Source organism: Amblyomma americanum, chromosome 11 (assembly GCF_052857255.1).
Source record: "Amblyomma americanum isolate KBUSLIRL-KWMA chromosome 11, ASM5285725v1, whole genome shotgun sequence".
In the NCBI taxonomy this organism is placed as follows: Eukaryota; Metazoa; Arthropoda; class Arachnida; order Ixodida; family Ixodidae; genus Amblyomma; species Amblyomma americanum.
This window is the reverse complement of record NC_135507.1, coordinates 94,893,794-94,920,393: the sequence shown is the minus strand read 5'-3', so window position 1 is coordinate 94,920,393 and position 26,600 is coordinate 94,893,794. Positions and strand designations below refer to the sequence as shown.

The window sequence follows — 26,600 nt, the reverse complement described above, 5'->3', positions numbered from 1 at the left end:
TATTTATGTTCCTGTGGATGTTGGAAGACACGGGGTAATAGAGCGTGGGCAGCGGTGTAAGCGCCTTCGTTACCAACTTCCGCTGACCTTCCCGGGGACCATATGACTATGGATTTAAAGTCTATACTTTATTTAGTTCTTAATGCTGTGTTTGCGTGCTTACCAATCCTTCGTCTGGCATAGCTAGGACATGCAGTCTGAGAGTCCGTAATTTCACACTCAACAGCAGGCCTTGCTTGCAGCGGCGGTGGTCACATCGAGGACAAAGAAGAGGAGGACGACAGCAGCAGAGCGGCGTTCCTGCCGCTGCCGCCGTGCGATGTAAGGAACCAGGAGGCGACAAGGCACCAGGAGTCCGGGAGGCCGCGCTCCTCCCCCGTACCCGCGAGCTCGTCTCGCCTGGGCCGAAAACCAGCCACCAACAAGACCGAGAGCACGAGCAAGAACAAAAACCCGTAACAGCACCATCGCCGCCACCTGGGCAGGCACGCGGGCTCCGGCTGCCAACAGTGACGGCCGTCATCCACCATGAAGACCACCAGCACTGTGGCCAACTTCGAGAACATCAACCTCAAGGAATTGCGCATCACGCCGGCGTCGCTGCGCCTACGCCGGATCGTCATCGGTCTGTCAGTGGGCTACATATTCGTCTTCACGCCCGTCCTGGGGTACTTCATCTGGAACTACATGATGGCTGAGCCAAGCTTGGGGAGCCGAGGCGTCGACTCCGGCGCCGCGGCCAAGCCCTGTGCCAACCGCCGCCTGCCTTCTCTCCACTTCGCCCTGCACAAAGGGGGCCGAAGGGGGGCTGCAGCCAGCAACTCGTCTTCACTGGCACCGCCGCACGGAGACGCCTTGCACGAGGAACCTACGGAGAAGCACATGGACTTCGGGGCCGATCTGCCCGGAGGACACGCTTCAGGGGTGAGATGGGCTCAAGTGTCGGAGTGCGGTAATTTTGCCGGAGCTGTAGGGTAACGCTTTTGACGTCTTTAGAGCTTATGAAAGGGGGAGAGAAATTTCTAAACTTTGCTCATCCGGAAGAGATGTGTGTTCTTAGTCTGGGCGCTTTCACTTAATTCCTAAAATCCAACACGCGCCGCCTACGAGTTACTAGGATCTACAGGCTGGTGCGCAAGCTAGGCGGGACCAAGCGGAATGGGCAGCTTAAAAGGAAAAATGGGTAGCGCAAGTTGTACGGCGGGACAGCCCCATACTTTCGCCAGATCCGGCTTACGTTGTGATGAACATCTGTCTTTTATGGCGTTTAAAAAATGCACCAGTTCTACAGTTCAAGTGCCAGAATTCAGAGAAAATTCACTTTGCGAGAATTTTGTACTATTACTGGCGCTCTTAGCCGCCTTGCAAGTTGGTTGCTTTGTCTCAATCATCTTGCTGTGTATAGCGGCCAGATACCTATCAAGTTTCTTTCACTTCATCGTGCGACTGTTTGGAATTATTCTAGGGCGTTTAGCTATATATGCATAATAAGACGTTCGTGCTTGTTTCTTATAGTATAGGGACCCGTAGCAGAGAGCATGGAGGAAAAAATACTGGATGTACATGTGCAAAATTTGTTGCGTACGTTCGTGGGGGCACTCTGGCTTGAGAAATATATTTATATTACCGATAACACACCGAGTCACTGTTGAGGTCTGGAAATTTGACATGTGTACTTTTTGAGTGACCGGCGCAGTGAAGACAGGCGGGAGGATCTGAGCAGGAGGAAAGGACGACACAAGAGAAGGGAGCAATGTTGGTTTGTGTCTATTGGAGCAGGACGGGGCGTGGGGCTTATTTCGACTGGACCCAGTCTCTGCATGACCACTGAGCTGAGACCCTGCCGGAGCACTATCGCATTTCAGGTGTTGTTCCTACTCGTATGTATGACGGTTGGCTACCAACTTCTAATTTGCCACGAGAAATTGTAATCACGGCCAGGCTACAGCGGAAACACATGTACCGCACCACCTTTCATTGCGGGTGCTCCATCGACCATGATATGCTGTTTCAATGGCAAAGCCTAGATCACACGAGACAGCGAAAGTAGGAGACAGGCAAAGCTGGCTCGCGAAGACGACGGCGGCGGCGGCAGAATACAGAAGCTTCTGTTAGCAGTAGGTAGGAATATTTTTATGCAGTGCTTGCACCCTGTGTTTCTTGGGTGTATTTGCAATTTTTACTTTTATGTATTTTTAGGCTTTCATTCTGTTACACATAACTACATTGTGCACTACCCATGACAGCACAAGTGAGCCATAACGCCTTCGATGCTAGCCCAGGTTGGGCGCGTCCACTGAACGTGACTGCTGTACCTCAATGCGGTAATTAGCACTTTTTGTGTTGCGTTAGGTACGAATTGTGCAGCTGCGAACACATAAAATGACTATGCCGATCAGGTTCTGTAAATAGCATAACAGCACCGCAGTAATCTTCGCGTAAGTCCTGCTAAAGCTCTTCAGAGAGCTGTAGCGGAGCGACAATCTTAACTCGCCAAAGCGTCTGGAAACTTTAAGCCACGGCGAACGCACGAAACATTAATAACTATGAAGACGCTTAAGTCGCTTTAGAAGTAGAATGCAGCAGCATTATATTTCAGATTTGTCGCAGCTTCTGTTGCTAGTTCTATGTGTGTTTGTGTTAGTTTCTGTGCAGTCGTGACTCAATCAACCTCATCATTCGGATTGTTAGCGGCGGTGACAGGTATCCTCTATGCTGTGACAGTGTCGGCATTTGCATGCATAACATTTTTTTCTGATTTTTTATTCCGATTATTCATCTAGGTTTCGTCTAGAAACTAGGTTGCTCACAACCTGATGGGAAAGTTGTGATGACGTCTCAAGGTCACGTCACCTCTTTCGGCCAAATAATAATTTAACTAAAACCTGACATGGTGAGCAGGTTGCTCAAAATCAGATGGCCAGGCTGCCACCTACCATAGTCGACAGGTTGCGATGATATTACATTATCATGTGACCTCTCTTGACCAATGAGAGTAGCCCATCAGGGCAAGTTGTGACATCACAAGGTTACATGGCCTCTCTCGACCAATAACGGGGATCCATCAGGACAAGTTATGATAACGTCACAAGCTCACGGGGCCTCTCTCGACCAATCAGCAAATTTCGTGACACGGGATATCGGCGGGATTTCGGCATCACGACAATTGTAATGCTATTTCATTAAAGAAAGGACTTGAGATTTTTTTTGCTCCAGATTCAGACGAAGATGAGAACCATATATAGTTCGGCCATATCTTCTTCCTACCCTTCTCCGAACCTCTGGAGCAGAAGGGGAATGGTGCGTGTAATTTTTCGCCGTATTTTTTCATTTTAAAAGAGTTGCATCACGTCTAAGGTGACTGTGCATTCCTCCTAGCGGCACAGAATGTGTTTAAAGTAGTAATCATCCCATCATCAGCCCATTATCCACTTCAGGGCAAAGAAGGAATCTCCCATACCTCTTCAATTAATCCTGTCCTCTGTCAACTGTGGCCACCTTATCCTTGCAAACTTCGTATCTTCTTCGCTCGCCTAAATTTCGCCCGTCTCATGCTACGCTGCTTTCGCATAACATGCCCTGCCCATGCGTATTTCCTTCTCTTGATGTCAGCTAGGATTCCGTTAACCCGCGTTAGTTACCTGACTCGCTTCGTTCTCTTCATTTCGCTTAAAATTGCACCTTATTTTCCTTTCAGTAACACGCTGCGCTGTGCCCGATTTTAATCTTAAGCATTTTGTCGTTAAGTTTTTTCCAAAAGGTGAGTGCTGGAGTGATACAACTTTTCCTTGCACCGAGATAAAAATAAACCCATTATTATTATTATTATTACGCAATCTTCACTTTCATCGCCTCCGCGGTGGCTCAGTGGTTGCGGTGCTCGGCTGTTAACCCGAAAGACGCAGGTTCGATTCCGTCCTCGGCGGTCGCATTTCGATGGAGGCGGAATGCTAGAAGCCCGTGTACTGGGCAATGTCGGTTAAAGAACCGGAAGTGGTCGAAATTACCCAGAGGCCTCCACTACGGTGCCCCTCGTAGCCTGAGTTGTTTTGCGACCTTAAACCTCATATAGCAAAAAAACATAAAACCAATCTTCAGATATTCACTACAGTCGCTATCAGATTCACTAGACTCTAGTTAAATCAAGGCCGTCTCGAACAGGTGCAAGGTCTAGTCAATGAAGGCGAAGGCTGCAGGATGTGCCAAGGCGAAGAAGACATCCTGGTCCTTAAGGCGGGCTCATAGGCCAAATTGTCGCGAAGTTCCATTCAGCAGTTGGTTGATGAATTGATTTAAGAAGAAATGTCCACGGAATAGATCACGCATCCAGCCCCCCGATCATTCATGTACCGATCGCTCAGTCCCTAAGTAAACTCAAGGCACTTCGAAGTTTCTGAAAACAGACTCGAAGGTAGTTGTCGGTAAATCGTGATTATCAAGGGAACCTAGAGGGTGTGTGTTTCGAAAGGAAGGTTAGCGGCCGTCATTTACACGCATCTTATGTTACAAGGAAGGCCTAGTATAATTTTTTTGCTTTAAGAATGTTGCCAAACCCAAGTCCAGGAAATATCGACATATGCTTCTAGTTCTCACGACTGTCAATGCGTGACGCGTGGCACTGCACAGGCAGAATCACCACGGGACTACCAAATTTTCGGTGCATCCCATTGAGTTTGTACGGCCATCAGAAGTAGTTCGCGTGAGCATAGGAAGCAATTTATAGGTCAGGTCTTGCAGCGATGAGAAAGCATCGGCCTTGATAATTACCATGCTCGCTCAGAATCTCTCGTGACTGAATAGTTTTCTCAAAATACCGCAGCGGTGGCCAAGTAGTTGAGCATCCTCCTCGCATGCGGGAGGTGCGGGGTTCGATCCCCAGTGCCACCGGGTACCCACCGGTGATACAATATGTACAAGCTTTCCTCGGGTCTTACGCACGGCTTATTTAGGGTGAAATGCTTGAGAAATGGATCTTTGACCCCACCTCGAGAAATGGAAATTACCTTGTCCCATGGCGCGCTTTGGCCGTAGGTGCCCTTGCGCCATAAAAATTCATCATCATATCATCATCATCATGTTTTCTCAAAATTACAAGTTTAATATATCCCTTTCAGTTACGCGGCATTCGCTACAGGTGGCCAACCGATGGCGCTAGTTGCTGAATGTCTAGGAGAGCTGGCACGATTGTTCTCGACATCGCATGCATTCACCAAGGGAGGATCTGCGCAGGGAAGTCGTTGAGGTCACGTGACCGCTTTGTACCAAAAGCGGCAGGAGCAAAAAGCCGCTTTTGATTGGAAAGAGGCAGACACCGAGCAGTCGCACGTTGTTCGCTTAGCCACGCATATGTGACCGCCGCGGTGTCTCAGTGGTCGTTGCGTCCGCTTGCTGAGCACAACTTCGCCGGACCGAAACCCAGCCACGGCGGTTGCACGAGTCGATGAGGGCTGAAGTGCGAAATACTCCCGTATCCTGTGTGATATCAGTGCACGTTAAATGACCCCAGGTGGTAGAGATTAATCAGCAGGCCTCCATTACGGCGTCGCTTGCTCTATTCCTTCTTACACTCTCTCTCTTCACAATGAAGCGAATGAGTACAAACTGCGCGAACAAGACGGGACGTAAGGCAACCAAATGGACCGACAAGGCACTTCATAATGAACTAACCAGCCTGCCAGAACGTCCTTTCGTCACTATTCCTCACCTTACTGCGTGGTTGAGGTTCCAACTGTAAATGAGGAAATTACTGCGCCTTCCCATTTCTCATCAAATCTTTTCCCTTTCGTTTTACTGCCCTGCTACCTAAATCTCGCAAAAGCGATGAATCAGTCAGTGCCACCTGGGAGGTAACGGAACAACTGTTCGATACCAGACTGCTCATTACCGGCAACGTCATAACAAGGCTAAAAGACACGGGGTAATAGACGAGGAATAAGATTATGAGCGAAGCCGTAGTGGTGGGCTCCTCATAATTTCGACCTCCTTGAATTCTTTAACCAGCACTGACGTCCCACAGTGCACAAAAATTGTGGCTTCAATCCCTCCCGCGGTGGTTGTATTTATATGGACGTGAAATATTAGAGGCCCATGCACTGTGCGATGTCAGCGCATGAAATGATCCCCAGGTGGTAGAAATCTAGTACATTCCTCATAGCCCGCGTTGCTATGGGGCGTTAATCCTGTAAAAGGGAAACAAAATGCACCATGATCCTATCTGCTGACCCGTACAAATCTATGCACATATTCCAAAAGGGATGTGATTAGCCTAATTTGTATTTTATCTTCCCTTTTCTTCGCTTTTCCCAATGTAACTCTGGTCTGTGTTATATCAAGAACCTCCTCGCGGCAGCTGCCTGCATCTACTCACGTACTGTTGGCATCGTCACACTCTATAATAAAGTTTTCTTCATAACTCTTCGGCAACAAATCGCATGGCCACTTAATTTTCATTAAATTACCCTCGTCATCATGCATATGTGGCGTGTTTCTTACGAAACTGTTCCAATTGCTTTCAGATGGTTCCAGAGCTTTCTGCGTTCATGATGAAATGATGAAAAAAATATAGCGCAATAGGAACACGAGAAACGGAAAGGCAACCACGCAGACAAGCGCTAACTCGCAACAGGGGTTTATTGCTGAAACGCGCAATTTATACACGTCACATTGAAAAAAAACATCGTGTTCCTTCGTGTTCTCGTGTTCCTTTTGTGCTATATTTATTTTAATCAAGAACGCTATCCGACTCGCCTAACTTTCGGCTCTGCTTAAAGGGGCTCTGAATGGGGCTCTAATTAAGTTGCGGAATGTCTGGGTTGTTAAAGCATGTCGCTTCACGAATATCGCCAAGCAAAAATTTTTAATGCGCTTTGTGGAAGCTAAATTATTTGTAGTGAAATTTTGAATTTTAACGTCTTCGCGCCCTTTCCTCTCCTCTCATCGCTTTTTGCACGCTGGAAAGTCGGCCCTCCTCTCCCAGCCCTACCTCCGGGAGCGGAGCTTCCTTCCCTGAACGCTTATTGGTCGTGGCCATGGTAGCTGCCTGACCTCTCAATGAATCTAGCCAATAGTCGCCTCTCAACTTGTCTACGCAGGTGCGAGCGACGGAGGAGGCCAGCATGAAAAAGTCGCCAGGAAGGGCTCACTAACTTTGGCGCATGATTCTGTGTTCTCCGCTGCGTGTAGAAGTGAATTGTTTGGCTCAGGTTTTCGTGACAACAAAATGCAGTCATTGAGCAAGTTGATGTTCTCTTCTCGGAAGGTGTTTCGGAGCCCCTTTAAAGCTTTCTGCGTACCTGCTGATGATCCTGTGTAGCCCTGTCCTTCACTGCTTTCTGCCTCTCTTCTACGGCAGCTGTGCCGTTTCTTTCATCCTGCAGATGTCTGCCTAATTGACTAACTTGTTCATACATTTTGTTATGCTGCTTTTTTATTGCTTCCATTTTTTACTACATGCCACACTGTCTACAAAAGGTATCTGGCCTCATCCTCTCGGTATCAAACTTCGGCCACACTCTTCGCGCTTCATCCTAATCATTTCCACTGATATTGCTACCCTTCACCTTCGAGGCTAGCGCACCGATTCTAACTTCAGATTTTAACACACAGAAACAAGCAAAAAGGCAACCATAACCCAATACGTGTTCATCGCTGTGAACACGTGATCAACCTTATCGCCGCTGGCATGACCAAATCTGCTAGCCGCAAAATCCAAGCCTTTACGCAAAAAGGAAAGACTAAGTAACGAAAGAGACAACTTGCTCCTAACGCTGAAGTGCCAAGTTGGGGGTCTGAAAAACACGGCTAGGAAAAACTTCTAAAATTGCTGACAATCCTGTATGTATAACTACACATAAGAAAAGAAATAAAAGGACTCATCCATTAGGTGGGTGCAGCGATGTCGCTTCCGATGCACTCCATCCTGGTGGAAAGAGAAAGAAATCCTCCTCGCTGAAAAACGCTAGAAACCCAGGGCGCCGAGCAAGATCAAGAGAGAGAATAAACAATTAATTTTAAAAAGACCGGAGCGTAGTGTGGGTGGGGTCCTCAGTCCAAGACTCCAGAGACTTTCGCCGACGCTTTGGCGATGACGACTAACCAGCGTCACGTCCCACTGCTCCAGCGCCACGTTGTGTGGCTTTAAGTGGTTGGGTTTATCTGAGCATGTACATGTAATGTACGTGAATGTGGGAATTTCGCCACACCAAGCACCAAGCGGTGTAGGTGGTGAAGATTGGGCAAAGTTAGTGTTTGGATGTGTCTAAGGTGGTAGGAGTCCTCCGGGAAACTTTCTTATGTGGCGGGGGTAGAGACGCCTATTTAGGCGGAGGGTCTCTAGGCAGATTGAAAAATGGGTTGAGAGGGGGTAGAGAGTAGAGTCAGTGTGCCCCGCTCGGTTGGTGCAATGTCGAGCTAGGACATCAGCCCTAATATTGCCACCCAGACCTGCGTGTCCTGGGAACCAGGTGATGATGTGATCATACTGGAGATGGCCGCCCAGTACGCGGAGAGCCGTGCGCGGGACACGTCCACTCGTATAGGCTCTACAGGCGGCTTGGGAGTCTGTAAAATATCAGTGCCGTGGTGTTGCCTACTGCTCATTTTGATGGGGATGGCTATTGCAGTGGCTTCTGCGGCCACCGGATCCTGTGCCTTGAAGGACGCTCCAAAAAGGGGTGTTGGCGTGATTGACAGCAGCGCAAGCATATTTGTGGGGCTGTGCATAGGAAGGCACATCCACATACATAGCCGAGTTGTCTTGGCCGTATTGCCTACGGAGGCTACGAAGACGGGCCTGACGGCGCGGGGCCTGTGACTCGTGGTTCATATGGTGAGGGATGCGGTCCATGTAAAGGCGTGGGCGGACAGCATTTGGAAGAACTCGGGGTCAGGACCATGGTCCTGGTGGCTTGCTGGTCACCTATCCTTGAAAGAATGGCCCTACCCGCCGAGGTGGTGAGGAGACGAGTCTGTTGGGAGTTCAGAACAGCCTCCTGGATTTCCGCAAACGTGTTGTGAATACCAAGTGCAAGCAGTCTAGTGATGGATGTACACATGGGAAAGACCAGAGCTATTTTAATGAGGGTACGAATAACGATATCGATCCTACTCTCGGTGGTGTGATCAATATTGTGGTATGGGATACCATACTGGATTCGACTCATGGCCAGGGCCATGACGAGACGGATGGTGTCATCGTCGAGCATGCCCTTACGATGTCCAGTGATGCGTCGTAACATACGTGCGATATTGAGCACAGACGTGCGTAGAGTGGCAGTGGTGTGGGTAGGGTTGCCGTCATGCTAAACCCAAAGGAAAAGCACTCGGATGAGTGATTTTTCTTCTATAGGGTGGTTGTAAATTTTGAGCATAATTTTGCCGGGTGAACAATAACGGAGACCATGAACACGGATGATTTCGGATTTGTCCGGCACACACTGCATAGCGCTGGTCTGAACAAAATGCTCGACCACACCGATGGCTGTTTCTAAGGCTTGCTCTTAGGCGGCGAGGGATCCTCGGGTTGGCCAGATGGTGATGTAATCCGCATAGATGGTATATCCGATGTAGGAGAGTGCAGAGAGCTTGTGGGCGAGAGAGGCCATGGCTATCTTGATCAGTAGTGGTGATAGGACAGCACCTTGTGGAGGCCCCTTGGCAGGTGTTTGGAAGAGAGACGATCTAGTAGATCCGATACCTATCGTGGTTGTGCGGGCAGTCAGGAAGGTGCAGATATATTAAGACCTTCTACGATTGCAGAATAGGAAAGGTTGTCGAATGCGCTCGTAATGTCAATTGTTAGAAGAATGTGCTCACCGCCAGGAGGTATCCTCGTGAGGACTTCGTGTTGCGTCTTGCGTAGAAAGACCTGGCCGAAAGCCGAGCATAAAAGGGGGAAAGAAATTATGATCTTCAATATAGTTTTGCAGGCGTGTCTGGATGACTCCCTCGTATAGCTTGACCAAGCAGGAGGTGAGCGATATGGGCCTGAGAGCAGAGAGGGATTGCGGCTTGTTGGGCAGCACGATCCAGAGAAGCACGAAGGAACCGTCCTCGCCGCAGGAGCGCAAACCGTGAAGTTAGCAGATTACCACGCCACCTGAGGTGTTCAGACGGACTATTCAACGCTGTCTGAAACGCGAACATAGTGGAGAAAGAGAAGTGTCAGGCCGCCACCGATAGGTGCCTGTCCAACTCGTAGAATGCGCACTCGTCTGTTGAGTCCCAGAGGCAGGCATTTGGCCTCAAAAATCTGGACCTCACCTCAACCTCAAAAAGAATTTTTCGACCTCACTCAACCTCATTAGTTGAAGCTGAGGTCTCCTTAGACGCCCTCATCTCACTTTTCCCGAGGCCACTGCTGACCTCACTCAACCTCACCTCAACCTCAAATTGTGAATTTGAGGTCTGCTGCTCGACCTGAGAAAACAAACTAAATACAAAACAAAAAGTGGTTAAGAAGTTTCTCAGTTAAAAAAATTTTGAGAATCATGTGATACAGGAAAACCTAAATGATGACGGTGCACTATTGCTGTGCACGCAATAGGAGAAGCTTATAATCTGGGATGAACCCTCAGAGAGTATATGGCCTGCGGGCAGGGGTTTCTCATACGCTTTTACCACCAGTGTGTCGGTGAGTACTTTGTATGTGTGAATATTTGGCAACCTGCTTCGTGTATACTTGTTTGTATTCGAAGCCTCTCGCTCATTCACGCACGAACCGGCGATTGACAAACAGAGCCCTTCTACACCATCTACCAGAAATTGGGAGGAGGGGGGAGGTATTCGCGATACTCTTTTCAGGCTTGAGAATAGATACCGAATATAAAAAAACTGGTCGTCGATGTACTTTCCTATCCGACTGTTATTGAGACGCATATCAGTATATTTCGATTTTCTAGCGCTATCCGGCATAGCGAGAATGCCCTTTTTAGTCCTGTGTATGTTGCCTTCGAAAACACTCAACAAGCTGCGACTGTAGTACACGAACAGACGCACGTTGTATTTATGTCTGCGCAGAAGCGAGTGGCTTCTTTTATTAATGCTAAAACATTAGATGGCTCACTTTCAAGGTCATATCCGCAAGAAAATGTCCGCAAGAAACGGCGCCATGCGACGTCATGAGCCGACGAGTCACGCGACGAAGATGATGAGGTCATATAATTAATACTAATCAATATAATTAGGTAGCGCTAAGACTAATTATTGTTATTAGTGATGATATGTGAGTGACATCATACCAGGTCCCGTGACGGCGATGTAATGTGCCATCAAATCTAATCGCGTAATGGCACGGTAATATGACATCACACCTGCTCACGTGACAACGATGTAATTTCTCGTCATACCAGGCGCCCATCCACATCTTTTCCACCCCAATATCAAGATCAATATGGATCCCACATTACTACACATTCGCGCATGACGCATTACAAAGAGTTCCCACAACCCGGTCCACATTTATAATGACATTCGGATTGCCCAGCAGGTAAAAGCGCCAGTACTCATGTATGACGTACTGCAAAGTTCATGCAACGACACATGCCTTTGACTTTCGAGATGATGGCGATGATGATGATGCTAATAGTGTATCCTAATGAGCCCAGGGAAGCCTGATATACCGCTACCAATTTAAAAGTTTCCAGAATGTAGATTAAATATTGTACATTACTCAGCAACCGAAGACAATTATTGTGCGGGAAAATAGGAATATCTGCAGCTAATAATGAAGGATGATGATGTTGATGTTCCTGGGAACTCAAGACCCTTCCCCATTTCCGCCACTTCCCTCCAAGTGGCGATGGTAATGGTTTCGAAATCCTGGGAATTCTTCGATGATTCGGTGAACCAGCGGCATTTTGAAAGAAAGGGCTAGATTACGTCTTCGAACACTGTGCCAACTATTGAAGCCACACGGGTCAAAATAAGTGGCCTAGAGTGTGCAGCGTGAACCACTTTCTCTGTCAAGAGCACCATGGCTCTCTTCTCAAATTTCCCCGCAGCGAAATCTTTTTCCGACCCCCGCCCCCTCTCTCCCGGCCCCCCCACACTCCCACTCCCCACCCCGGGGAAAACAAACCGCCCAAGTACTCGTACGCCTGAACAGAATTCTGGGTACCGTTTCGTCAACCAGTCTGAGACAAGCTGCTTTAGGTCGATCACTTGTTTTCCTTCAAAAGTGAACTAATCAATGGTACGCTAGCATCCTCGACGTTTATTTACCCACGAGCACCGGGTGAGCATTCTGCGAAGCCGTTTAAGGTGAACGATGGGTCTCTGCAAAATAGTTAAAGGAAAGATAACGTGTAGTATCTCGTTGTAGTATCTCCTCGTTGTCTGCAAGAAGGCCGCCAACCTAACTGATCCCATACGAGAAAAGAAAAAAAAATCAAGAGAATGATTAGAAACGTAGAAACAAAAATCGCACACTAGAAACAGAAGCGAACAACAGTGTGCCCCCTTAATCGTCATAGTAGAAGGTTTGAAACAGCGACTCAGCAGCACAGCGTGAGCATGTAATGAGTTCCATTCACATGTCTTCATTAAAAAAGGGAAGACGAATCAGCTGCCACATCTCCATGCATTCATTATAGTTTTGCATTTTTTCGCCGCTAAAACACCGCTATGCTGGTGCGTTCGCCTCGTGTTTCGGTATTTCGGCATAATAAGCAAATTTCAGAGAAGGAGCAAGGAACAGGAGACCAAAGGCAGGTTGTTCGGAAGGATAAAAAAGTGAAATTATATTTGCATCTGCTTGCATTACGGAACGGGACTATGCAGAAGTAGTGTGAGATTATGAAGGGGCAGTCACCGATCAAAAGCTTCGACGCTGTTACGCAGGTTTTTCTGGCTTCGTGCTTATTTTTTCAAATCAGCAGGCGTCCTTGTTAGGAACCACCTGAATCACATTCTCTCGCCTGTGCCGACTACTCCAGTTTCTGTTAAGTCAGCTTGTAATGTACAGCAGGATCCCCTTTATTCGACTGCAAGGCAAGAGCCATGACGTCAGCGCCGGCAACGAGCAGGAGCACGAAGAAGTCTTGCTTGGGGCCATCCGCGCTGCGACGAATTTACTGCGTGCTTGTTGAACAGAACTTATTTGTTTGGGACATCAAACAAAGCTACCGCGGGTGAACGTGAGTTACGTGCTTTGCGCGCTCCCGGGAGTTTGAGCCGACAGGCCGGCAGCCCGGTGCTGCCCCAGCGAGGCAAGAGGGATGGAGAATGGCCTGCTGTGACAGTAACACTCCTTCCGGGAAGCTCAGATGGGTGCGTCTTCCTCTAGGCTCGGACTGAACGGACATTACGGCGCAGCACCGGAAGCTAAGAAGGAACTGTGGCATCCGGTTGTCCAAACAGGGGAAACCGAACACCAGGCGTCATTGCATGAACACTGCGGTGATGCGCTGCAACTCCGCTTCGGAAGCGGCACTCGTCGGAGTAAGACGCAGCAACTTCAAAAAGTCTCGACCTCAAAATTTCGACCTCACTGAATGACGACCTTACTCAACCTCAAACTCACGCGGAGGTTGAGGTCTGATTTGCTGACATAACTCACAAAAATTCGAGCTGTCACCGACCTCACCTCACGACGTGAGGTTGAGGTCGACCTCATGAGTTCGAAACCTCATGAGTTTGCCCACTTCTGCTGTTGACATCTACGAAGTGACCTCGGGGAATAATTAATTGGGCTTAGAAGCGGAGTTTCCCAACTGTCACTATTAAACAATTCTGAGTTAACCTGTATGGTTTGGTTTAGGGGGTTTAACGTCCCAAAGCGACTTAGGCTATGAGGGGCACCGTATTGAAGAGCTCTGAAAATTTCGACCACCGGGGGTTCTTTAACGTGAACTGACATCGCACAATCGCACAGTACACGGGCCTCTAGAACGTCGCCTCCATCGAAATTTGACCTCTGCGGCCGGGATCGAACCCGTGTCTTTTGGGTCAGCAGCCGAGTGCCATAACCACTGAGCCACAGCGCGGCTCATCCTGTATGATATTCTCAGTGGCCAGCCTATGAAGGCGGCAAGTTTCGGTTTAAATACATTACAACACAGGCTCAACTAAGGCGGAGAGAAGTCCACCATATAAGTATTGCTGTGAAAATTAACCATGCCTGACTGCATGTCGCTGTCATCGCCATCATCAATCTCATCATCAGCCCGACTATACGTCAACTGCTAGTCAAAAGCCTCTTCTAAACTGCAATTAGTAGCGTAGTTCTGCGCCTACAGCCAACACCCTCTAAATACTTTCTTCAGGCCTCTCCAGGCCCTCCTTTCCACACGCGCTACGTCACGCCAAGTGTCCGGTCAGGCTGCTCACCAAGCGCGGCTCCGCTCCGCTCGGTTGTCTCCCTCGATGTGCTCGCGCTTGCCCGGGCAAGCACAGACACGAACGCAGTCTTGCAGTGAGCGTCTAGCTGCTGCTTGAGTCTTTCAGCCTGGCGTTGGGTGCATTTCCGTTCGCTCCTCGCACGGCTGTGTCTGTTTCGTGTGGCCGTTTCTTGTGTGGCGTGCGTACCTGTGCTAGCGCACGAATGGGAAACTGATTGCCTGCCGTGTAGCGAGTGCAACTTCGTGAAACATGGGCCGGTGCTGTGTTCCCGGGTGCCGCGGGAACTACCAGAATGGTCCCAAAGTACGTGTTTATTGCTTCCCAAGAGACGAAGTACGAAGAAAAGCCTGGTTGCGAGCCATTCCACGGAAGGATTTCACACCTACAGAGCATTCGAGGGTAAGACTCTGAAATATTGCTTAATAGGCGCTGGTAATTATCTTAGTTGTGAGCTGTCGCTCCCGGAAAGGCATGCTGTCTTTGTAGGCAATGATATCACTTCTTACACTTATGTATGAATTGTCCAGGAAGCATTTAGTTCTGTGGATGTGCATAAGGCTTGTGTAAAAGCTGTGTAAATATGTAAAAGCTGTTCACTATTCAGACTCTTTTTACTTAGTGTTTTAGGCAATGGAGAGTCATGGCGAATGGCCTTGCTTCATTTTCTCGTGCAGGTGTGTGAACTGCACTTCCACGCAGGCGACTTCATTACGACGTTGTCACACCAAGATGAACTGACAGGGAAAATAATAGAGGTGAAGCGTGACAGGCTACAGTTGAAGATTGATGCTGCGCCTTCTGTTTTTCCAAACTGCCCAAAATACTTGTCCTCAACGCCTGGACGGAGTGAATCGCCAGAGACGAAAAAAGCAAGAAGGGAAAACGCTGCTTTGCAGGAGGCTATGAGGAAGTCACTTCAGTCTAATGAGCTTGAACAGAAAAGAAACAAAGTTTCATCTTACGAGGAGTTCAAATCTAAGTTGCCTGGAATCTGCAACACGAAATTCTGGACCGTTTCTGTCGATGAGCAGTGCGTTAGGTTCCTTCTCATCGAGAATGATCCTTCACCTAATGTGAAATGCGCCTTGGTAGTTCTCCCTGATCTGTCACTTTCTGTTTTCTTGAATGGAGTGAAGCTTCTGTCGCTTCCTTCAGGCAGGATTCTGCCAGCTCAAGTATGCGACACCTCCAGCCTGTCCTTGCTGCTAGAAGAACTCGAGATAGGCTTGCATAATATACCTGAGGTGACGAAAGAGTCGAAACATACTAAAGTATTGCAGTTTGTCGGTTCACTGCTTGCAGACCTCATTGAGGACAGTGATACGACGAAAGAACAGTCTTCTTTGCTGAAATTTCTGGTTGAGCAGATAGAGCTTCTCCTCGCGAAACAGCATGTGTATAGCGCAGAGCTGCTGGTATTCGCCAGTATTTTGAATTCAATTTCTCCTCACGCATATCACTTCACAAGAGCTGCATCAAGAATCATTCTGCCCCATCCTTCCACACTGCGCCGTGTTTGCTCAAATTACAAAGCTGACCCTCTTGTGGAGCAAAATCAACCGCACTGTCTCTCCTACATCCGAGAACGAGTCAAATCAATGAAAGACCACGAGAAGACAGTGACCCTGATGATCGATGAGATCCACATAAAACCATACTTCGACTACAAAGGGGGCACAATAGTAGGATCGTCGGTTCATTCAACGGAACCAGCAACAACAGCCCATGTGTTCATGGTACAATCACTCCTTTCTGCAAACAAGGACGTCATTCACATATTACCTGTGAGCAAACTGAGCGCAGAAATTTTGCACGAGCATGCTAAGAACATAATCATTAATGTTGAGAAAATGGGGCTCAAAATTATCGCTGTGATAACGGACAACAATGCTCTGAACCGCAAGATGATGTCGTTATTTGCTACAAGTCCTCAGGTGAGCATTGTCTATCCCCATCCAGCCGATAACGCTCGCCCTCTTTTCTACGTGGTCGATCCTGTGCATCTCTTGAAGTGCATTAGGAACAATTGGATTAACCAGAAAAACCCTGGAACATGCCTCTATTTCCCTGAAATGGACTTGAGTGGAGCAATGCCCGAAGGGCCTCCTCGTATGAAAGCTGCTTCTTTCGCAGCTGTGCGGCAGCTTTATTCTTCAGAGAAGACGTCGCTTGTGAAGGCTGCTTACAGACTGAACGCAAAAGCCGTGAATCCAACCTCAATGGAGCGGCAAAATGTAAAGCTCGCTCTCGACGTCATTAATCAGTTTGTTTCAAATGCCCTCAGGACACATGGTTCCGCGTTCAAGATTCCTCAAGCTGAGTCGACTGCTCTTTTCATTGACGTTATCCTCACATGGTGGCAAATAGTCAATGTTAAGACCCCTTGCAAAGGCCAGAGGCTAAGGGACAGCATGCAAGACCCTGTAAGGTCTGTTGATGACACACAGTTAGCTTTCCTGAGCGGCGTTGTGGACTGGTTGGACGCTTGGGCAAGAATAAACATCACCAGTGGCTCGCTGACGAAAGAGACTCACAGTGCTTTGCGACTGACATGATATTCTCTGGTAGAACTCTCGCGCTACTGCTTAGAAGAACTTCACTTCAAGTACGTACTGCTGGGCAAATTTCAGACGGATGCGCTAGAAGACCGGTTCGGCCGTTACCGCCAGCTGGCAGGATCACAGTACCACATTTCCGTGCGTCAGCTCTACGAATGTGAGAAGAAGCTTCGTCTTCAAAAACTTTTGACATTTCCACGCGAGGAAACAGAGTTTGAAGACGTAAGTGAGGATCTTGTCCCATGCAACTTTTCTGTGGCTGTCAGCGACGACGATATTACACACGCCCACTCTGACATGGATGCTATTGTCTACATTGCAGGATACGCTGCTCATGCTGCTTTAAAGAAGCTTTCATGTTCTGCTTGCTTCAGCACATTGGTGATTGAAAATCGAGAGATCGAAGCGGAAAATACTGCCATGATAGCTAACCTGTCGAGAGGAGGGCTGAAGTTTCCCCAGCCATGCACAGTTCACATGGTACTGATGACTAAACTAGTTGCAGAGAAGTTGTCTTTTGGAGCAACCGCGGAAGATTTTCTCTCCTGTAGAAATCAACGTGGTGTCGTGATTTCACAGGCGATTTCCCTCCTGGACGAACACGACATTGAGGCATGTGAAAATGGCCACACTGCACAAACTCTCCTGCGCTTGGTAGTACGCGTTGCAACCAACGTTGTTCTAAACAACTTTTGCAAACTAAGAAATGATGCCATACAAGACAATGCGCAGCAGAAGGCCGCAGCCCGGAAAGCAGCAACGCTTAAGAAGAAGTAAGTTTTATTCCCAAGCAATAAAAATGCTTTGCGCACACTTCATTGCTGGTGTCTCGTCGTTTTTTATTGTAAGGGTCAGATTAGCTGTACAAATACTCAACAGCGCAACATTATTGTGAGTGTCATTATTGCTGTGTGTGAAAGCTTTAAGCAAAACACAATACAGAATAAAACTAACACAATGCGCAGTAGACGGTGTTTTTTTTTTCAATGTTCACGAACTTCTACTTTAACAACTAGATATACGCATGTGCGGTCTGTGCGGATGGATTTTACCGCACGGCAGACATCATGTACGTGATAGAACCTAATAATTAGATGATTAATTGAAATTAACTAATCAATTTTTTATTATAATGACCAATAATGCGAAATTGGCGGCCGTATGCTAAATTGTTTATTATAAAAAACTGTATTAGCAGCTCGAACTTTCTTGACAATAAGGTGTTCTGCAATAAAAAAAATATATAAAGCAGATAAAATGATAGCCTAAGGCGCGCACAAACTAGCGAATTTCTTTTCTGCAGCAACGACAAAAATGAAAATGAAGGAATCACTTATAAGGCAGCTACGTACGGCAGTACCCGAATAGTGCAGACGGGCGCGGCGCGCTGAAATCGCGGAGCGCGGGGCCTGCACGGTCCCTTGGCGTGACGTCACGCGGCCGGTGGAGAGGCCTTAGCATTGAGAGGGTGTTGCTACAGCGGCCACCTGAAATTTTGTTATCAGCCCGCCTGACTCTCTGTCGCACCTTGCTAAATTTTTCTCCCTTGAAATCCACTCCGGTGTTCCAAAGGGCCATCAGACTCGTATTCTTTTCTTCGTATTGCATTCCCTATGCCCATGCACATTTATTCTTGATTTCAGCTTGGTTGGCCGTAAGGTGCTTTTGTACCCATAGCCGTGCTGCCCTCTTATTGTATATCAATGTTACACCTATCAATTTCCTCTCCATAGCTTCTGGCGCTGACTTCAATTTAACTACAAGCCCTTCGCACGCACTGTTAGTTTTTCAAAGTTCTACAGACAAATTATTGCCTCCCACATGATGCAGAGGTTGGTTTGAGAATACCACGTTTAGAAATTTAAGAGATTTGACGTGACGACTATTTTGAGACGGACCCGCGGAGAGCAAGCCAAGGCCCGCTACTGATTGGCGGCGATTGCGGCAATGCGCACATAATCGGATGTGGCTTGGCTTTCAGCCGCTGATGAAGCACTCCTGAATGCGCCATAGCCAAAACAGGAACTTGAAAAGCCAGCCTAGCTATCTAGTCAGAGCGTTGTACCGTCGTTCACACACCTTTCTAGAGTGCTCCAACGGCGCGTTCTATTGTGCGTTTGTGACAATCACTGCTGCTTGATGGGCCCGATATAGTATTTTTAGACGTGAGGAGTTAAACGCGATCGATGGGCATACGCATACACAATAGGGTCTAGTTTTAGGCCTTAGACGACTCGCTGATGACGCAAGTGTAATTAAAGTTGGAGCGCTTTAGACAGGTGTGTGGGCGACTATAGAACTGGCCAGAGATGACTTCAGCGCTTGCCGTCCGAACAAAACGCCGTGCATGTCGACGTGACAGAGTGCGGCAACGAAAAATAAGAGCAACAAAAATGATCACATGGGTCAGTACCAAAACGGTCATTACCCATGTAACCATTTTGCTGCTCTTACCTGATCACAAGAGCTCTCACCCCGTGGCCATACTTTTTAAGATACTCCTTTTCCAGGAGCATCACGGTATAGTTTTCGGCCAACCAAATTAAAGCATTACAAAGATCCCATTAACAGGTACACCGGTGTAAAAAAATATTTCTTTCTAGCTTACTAATGGCGCATCGTTACCACTACGGGGCCATTCCTCTTGATTCACCTGCGCACGGTAAACGCTGCAGTGTAATTTAAGACGCAAAAATCATGACAATTAATGCCTTCTACGTTATTTTTATGCACTTTCGAAAAGTTTATTTCTACCAGAACTTTTGTTCGCGTGTGAAAAAATCCACACGCGTGGAAGCTAAAGTGCATGTTGACAGAGTGCCGGCCATTAAAGAGGCCTTTCCTTTTCTTTCTCGCGCAGGCCAACTCGACGCGCGTGGGCACTCACTCGGCTCCCGCGGTCGTCGCGCGTCAACAAGCCTCCGAGAAAGAGGCTCCGGGTTATCGGACGCCGCCGCAAGCTGCGCTAATCCGCGCGAAGGTCAGCGGCGACAGCAGCAGCGGGCGCGTTCCCACGAAAGGACCACCGCTTCGGCGTCTAATGCAGCCGCGTCAGCAGCAGGAACAACCGAGAGAGCCGGGTAAACAGCCAGAAGAAACCGGCAACGGTCAAGTCGAGCCCCAGAGCACGAGCCGGAGGGATTATCCGCCGGCGCCGCTGCCAGCCGGGATTAACCAGCTGCCCGTGCGAATCGGACTCCAGGAAATGGCAGCCCGAGACGGCCGGGAGGATGAAAGCGCGCTCGACGGAGACGGAGTTCGTGGAAGGCTACGGTCCGGAGCTGGAACGGGTGACGAGGAAAGTGGCACAGGGGCGCTCGATTCCGGCGGCCGCGCAAATGGCGGCAGAAGTGGGCTCTTATCTGACGTTGGCGACGTTGGAGTTCCGGCGTTGGCCCCGGAGAAGGCGGACGCTAATCGTGGCGAGGAAGAAATGGACTTCCAACTTGGCGTCTTTGGCGGAAAAGTCAGAAAGGGGAAGCTGCAGCAGACTGCTCTAGACGAGTCATCTGACCAGGGCGGGAGTGGCCAAGTAGTGAACATCAGTGTCGATAAGGCAATCATGAAGAGCTCGAAATCGAAACTACGCTCGCATTCCCTCTCAAGCCGACAGAGAATAGACCAGACAGGCGCGTTTTATGAAGTAGAAAGTAGCAAGGAGATGGCTCCTTACGCCGATACGGTAAAGCTGACAGCTTCCGACCAGGACGGCCTGGACAGGAAGCGTGCGCTTCCGACGAAAATCCAAAACATAACAGCAGCACAGCTTTGGCAATTGCGCTCAGAAAAGCTCAAGCTCTTGCTTAGAAAGCAGCGAAAAATGGCAAAACGGCTAAAGGAATCTGAGTCGAAGCAAGTTGTCGCCAATGGCGGCAGTGTCCAAAATGAGCCCAGTGAGAAGGCAAGCCGAGTGGACATCGGTTTCCAGAAGGAAGTAGCCCAGTTGACGTCCGCAAAGAAATGGAGCAGTGGAATCTGGACTAACCGAAAAGGACGTGGCTCAGTTGTGCCTTCGGAGCAGAACAGTGACGAACAGAGGATGATTAAGGGAATTCCGCCGTCCATCAAAGAGGACAACGAAGTCCTCTCGTTCTCCGAGTTCTTCAAGAATCACCTCTCGCCAAAACAGCGGCATTCCATGGTTCGTGACGGCCTTAAGAATGTCCACGGGCCCAGGCTCATGATCGACTACACGTCAAACAGGAAAGGAAAGGAGGCTCTCGTCGAAGGCTTCGAAGCTGGGGGATGGCCCGAAAAGCCCGAAGAACCACCGCCCACTAAGTACACGCTGGATCCGTTTCATCCTTACATAGCGAGGCGAGGTGCCGGCTGGGATTTCTATAATCCTCTCAAGCCGGCTACAGAGCGCAACAATGCTAGAGAGCTTGCCGAACAGGAATTCTACTCACCGGAACAGCCGTCCTTCGGCGTGCAAAGCCGACTTTCACGGCGATTTTGGGCTGCTCCAGCCGTTACATCTGCACCGTTCTTCCAACTGAATGGAACTTCGATAAGCCCAAGGAACAACACTCTAGGACATGCTCGGGTTGCCGGACTTCAACCGGCAGTCTCCGCTGCGGTTCGGAACGCTGTTCCCAGCTTCAAGACATGGCCTAAAGGCAACATCGAAGAGTCTCCTCAGAACAACCCGTCGCTTACGCTGCTCGGTCACTACGAGGTGACAAACGAGACTGTTGATGCCGGTTCCCAAGGGATAGCTGTACCTGTTAGACAAGCTTCGAACATATGGCGACGTTCAAAGAAGATAGGTGGAAATGATGGTATTGAGAATCACAGGTCCGTCGACCTACATGAAACAGAGCGTCAGAATTCAAGCAGAGCTACTTCGGCTTCCAATCAAACGGACGACGAAGAATATCCATTTGGGAGGCTGAGTCGGGATGAAGCACCTCGCAGCAAGGTTTCCTCATCGGATGTCGGCACCCCAGTCAACCATACCGCGACAACTGCCGACAAGAGCGGCACTCAGACAGGCACCTACCGCGAAAGGACAGACTCACATCCTGAAGCCACGGGTGAAGACCAGAAAAGAATACCGAGAATTGAAACCAATACAAGCGATGCTGCTTTGAAGGGGGGCGGAGGAAGCGTTCCAATACCAAGCGGAGAAATTTCGCAAAACAATGAGGCTGACATAGCTTCACGTGAAGTAGGATCGCAGAAAATGCCAGGTAACTCAGATATCGCTCCGTCTCGCCAGCGTGCTACAATTCAGGAGTTTGAAGGAAATGGCAACGCAGCAGCTCCATTACCTGCAGGCCATCCAGTCGTTGACAAAAACAAAATCTCTGCTTCTGATCCAAGAAACACCAGTGGCCGAGTGGCAGACAACAGCATAGGCATGGAAAACCCGGGAGGTAAAGGACTCATGAACATAGAACCGATCCCTATTGAGGGCCCCGAGTTCAATCTAAGCGCAGAAGTCAATGCCGCCAACGTAACCACACCTGACGCGACTACCGATTCGGTTTCCCAAAAGACTGGGCCCTGGAACTACGAAGACATCGTGCCAGAAGAAGACCGCAACATACTTTCATCGACTTTGCACCGTGAGTATAGCGGGAATGCGACCCGCTTCAGAGAAGAGTTTGGAGAAAATAGTTCATCGACCGGTCTGCCATCGTCGCGACTCAAGGAGACTTCCAATTCGACGCAAAATTTTGAGCCCGAGGCGATGCATCTAACACCACCAAAGGTAGGCTTGGCGAGTCCAGTGAAACGGGCTTTTACGCGTTCTCGTCGTGGCATGTCAACTCCACGGCCTCCCCAATCTTCAGTACCAGCAACTAACTTGTCAAAGGACGAAAAAGACAATGATTTTGACGACTTCCATAATGCTGAAGACACGTACCTTCGTATCGACGTCAGGACTGTCAAGAAATTGGAAGTGCCAACCGAACCGTCGAATGTGGACATTGGGATCCAAAATAAGGTTAACAAATTAGATAAGTCAACGGCAAGTGTTCCCGTGGCCTGGAACGAAGTAGCGCCCAGAGGTGTCATAAAAATCGTGAACGGCAAACGCACTTCGCCTCCAGGGGCCATCCCGAAGGAACAGTCAAGCACCCAGTCTTCTGAAAAAGAACAGCCGACGCTCCAGACACTTGCCCCTATTCGAGTCCCCAAAGCAACAAACACTTCTGATACCGCTCGGGAAACAAAGTCGGAGTACACTCGCAGTTCCTCTCCTCTATTTACGGAGTCCAGGACCTCTTGGAGCGAAAGGGTAGCGCTTAAAATCGTGGACACATTGCCGGTGGACCACACAAGCTATGTTTTGAAATCTTCACGACCTGCGGAGAAGAGTCTGAAAGATGAACCAAAGAAGGAACCAAAGCCGCCCTTTATGGATACCGCCGCAACACGGGAAACTCACCCTCCTGAATCTTTCGGTTCCCGAGATGTGTCCATTTCAGCACCGAGGCTCCGTTCGGAGCATCCGGCAAGCCGCTCTGAGCAGAACACTACACTCGGGGCTGCAAACGGCATAACTATTGATATCCTGAGGAAAAACAACGGTTTAGAAAACGTTTTCGACATCAACAAGAGACATGAGGAGACACGATCTACTGTGCACGGTGTGCCCTTTGTAAGGATCGCAGTCAAAAACGCTAGTCACACAGCCTCTAGAGCTCATATTTCCAGTCGAGCGTTTAGCAAAAGGGCGCTGGTTGAGGAAGTGACGACCTTTACGCCCCCGTCTCAGAGCAGTGAAACCATAGCGAAGAAACATACTGAAATCATTGTTCCTGCCACGCGGTCTACGGTGCGGCCTGTACCTTTCGTTAGAATTGCTGTAAAAAACTCCAGTCGCACAACAGATCACGTTACTAGTCCAGCGTCTAACAAAAATGGGCTAGTTGAGGAAGTGACAACAGTTACACCTCTGTCTCATAGCCGTGGCACTATACAGGGGAAGCATACTCAAAGCACAAGTCCACCGAGAAAGCCTGCTCTGAAAGACAAGCTGCCAGACCATTTCACAGAGCCTCCCTCACCTGTCGAGGATAAGAAAAATCTCTCCCTTAGAGAGACACATACAACCAAAGGCAAAGTGTCTGCAAGCCGGACAACGGGTGTGCGAAAATATTCCCTAGACATCAACACGTCAGCGCGGCATGTAGTAGATGAGAAAAACCCCTCATCAGCCTCCAGCGCAAACATCTCTATGGACTTCCATATTCCTGAAAGAGCACATGAAGATGGGAAAACATCTACTCTAAGGAGAATTACCCTGGTTGTAGAGAAAACGAGCGCAGAAAAGAAGACTGCGACTTCGACAATGACCACCGCCAACAAGCGCAGGCTCATCAAAGAAGAAATGTCTACGTCAGATACAAGAACTGTGGAAACAGAGCTAACAAATAAGAGAACGGACTGGACGAGCACGTCACTATCAACGGCCTCTGCAGCAAAAGCGGGACCCATCGAATTTACGAGTGGAGCTGTGAAACACCCAAAGCGCTCACATAGAGAGGAAAACGGAAACCATGAAAATGTTTCCACCAGTAAACCTGGAACGCCAAGCAGTCATACAGCCGCATCGAAAGGCCACTCAAAGTTTTTGTCGTCAACTAGCAACATTCTCCGAAAGGGCCAGAACTTTGTTACATCCGGTTACACCACCAAGCCATCGAAACCCTTCATTTCTTTCAGTGAGCCTTCCCAGCATCAGAGTGGCACAGCAACAAGTACAGTGCGTGAACCGAAAGAAAACAAAGCTAAGACGTTCGTCTCCAAGAGCGGCACTTCTTCGCCTGCAACTTCTTCCTCCAGCAGACCTTCATCTGCAAAGTCAGTTTCCACGGCAAGCACCACTTTACCGCCATCAAGCGACACACCGATACCCGACTTGGGCTTCGGCGACGACATGCTCGGCAGGTTCGGCGACGGGATCAAGGCGCCTAACTCAACGTTGGGCGCGAAAAAGCCGAAAGAACAGGCAACACCAGAAACACCAGCACCAAATAAACAGCCCGTCCAAGCATGGACAGTAGCCAAGCCGCGTATCGAGGTTGTCCCTCTGACGACACTAAAGGAAGAGACATCATCCAAGACATCCAGGCCAGCTGTACCAGAGCAACCACACACCCAACCTCAGGAAACCACCACAGCGGCCACCGAACCGACAGCCATGGTGTTCGACGTCAATGATGACGATGACGAAGAGGACGAGGCACGCCTTCACTTTCCCATGATGAAGATCAGGCGCCGACCCAGCACCACTCGCCGGAGGCCGGCCATCATGGACCTGTTCGGCCGGGGCCTCCCCACTAGCTCTCGGCCGACGACGCTGCGGCCTGTATTGCAGCACCACATCGCCGTGAGACGGGGTCGCCCCGAGCGTGCACCGACCCTGCGACCTAGATTGCAGCATGACATCGCAATGAAACGCCGTCACCACCGCAGCCAGCGGCCTAGGCCGTACCGCATGACGCTGTTCCACGACGAACCCCTGCAGGCTGTTCGCATCCCAGTCAAGAGGATGGGCTGACCTGGGCTCTACCCTTATGCCTCCCACTGGTGCCACCCGATCAGGATACCGCTATTAATTGGGCCTTAATTATTCATATATACCACAAATTTAGTCGCTATGGTGCGCTGAGTCTGTCGGTTAGTCTCAGCTTGGGTGAATTGTTTACATTTATAATCTGACTCTAACATTGCCTCTAAGTTTCCCTTCAGTACCTACCCTTCTGCTGGAGAAATGTTAGTAAGAAAAAAAGAAACTGGTTCTAGTTACTGCTGCTGGGCACTAGCTAGTGCGGCCGAACCGATAACTCATTGTCGAGCAGGTATGGCGGTCGGCTAGCGTCATTGCTACTGCTATGGGGTTGTTCAGGATGCAGCTACTTGTGACCGGAACCTCTGCGGCGACTCTGCAGTGGTAACATAACAGATTGGCTTTTAGGAAAAAAAATCCCAGACGCGTCTTTTATTCATATACAAATGCACTTCACTCGGTTCCAAATTAATGTTTAACTCGTTGCTTCTGTACTGCATGGCTGGTAGGTGACTTCGCTGCAAGAGAACGCTAAGCCTAGTGTTTTACTATATTTTAAACACATGTAGTCTTCTCAAGCTGCCATGACTGAGCAAGGACTCTTCTTTTGGAAGGGATGAGCGAAGCCTACGTATTGGCTGTGACTGTGTGCCGCAACTGCTGCTGTGATCGGTCAGCAGAGCGCGCTAGACGTCCGAACATCGCTAAACAAGCAGTTTCGACTTACGTGCCTCTAGAAGACCAAGATGTGGTACCTAAAGAAAATTCGCCTCTCAGCTGAAGCTGTGCATCTACGTTCACCTCATCTTACTCGGACACACTAATGTTCATGAACGTTTTCATTTCATAGTTTTGGTTTTGTTTCTCTTCAGTTAAAAGCAAAACTTGTGTGTGCGAGCGCATGTTAGTGAACTAGGAAGCGACGTGTCTGGATCTTTGAGAGAATTGTATTTCACCATCACTTTAGTTTTTGTCTGTGCTTCTAGTCAACCCTTTCACTATTTTTTTCCCTAGAGGACTCATAGTTCTTATAAATTACATCAAAAGACTTCAAGCAGTCATAATGCTGTTTTTGCATGCAAGAGATACCTGCTTGCTTGACGGCGTGAGTAGAAGTGCAGGGCCTTTAATACTCAAACATGAATGCTGATGGGCCCAAGTTTTACTCGAGAAATAAATAC

General features: G+C 48.8%; 1 protein-coding gene across 1 annotated transcript; it reads left to right on the top strand.

The window, feature by feature from the left end:
- Window positions 1–255: 255 nt before the first annotated feature.
- LOC144110215 (uncharacterized) lies at window positions 256–26,600 on the top strand. The gene is made up of 2 exons (XM_077643053.1): window positions 256–924; window positions 19,756–26,600. Exons 1-2 carry the CDS (start codon window positions 529–531, stop codon window positions 25,408–25,410), a joined length of 6,051 nt encoding a protein of 2,016 aa, XP_077499179.1. The 5' UTR covers window positions 256–528; the 3' UTR covers window positions 25,411–26,600.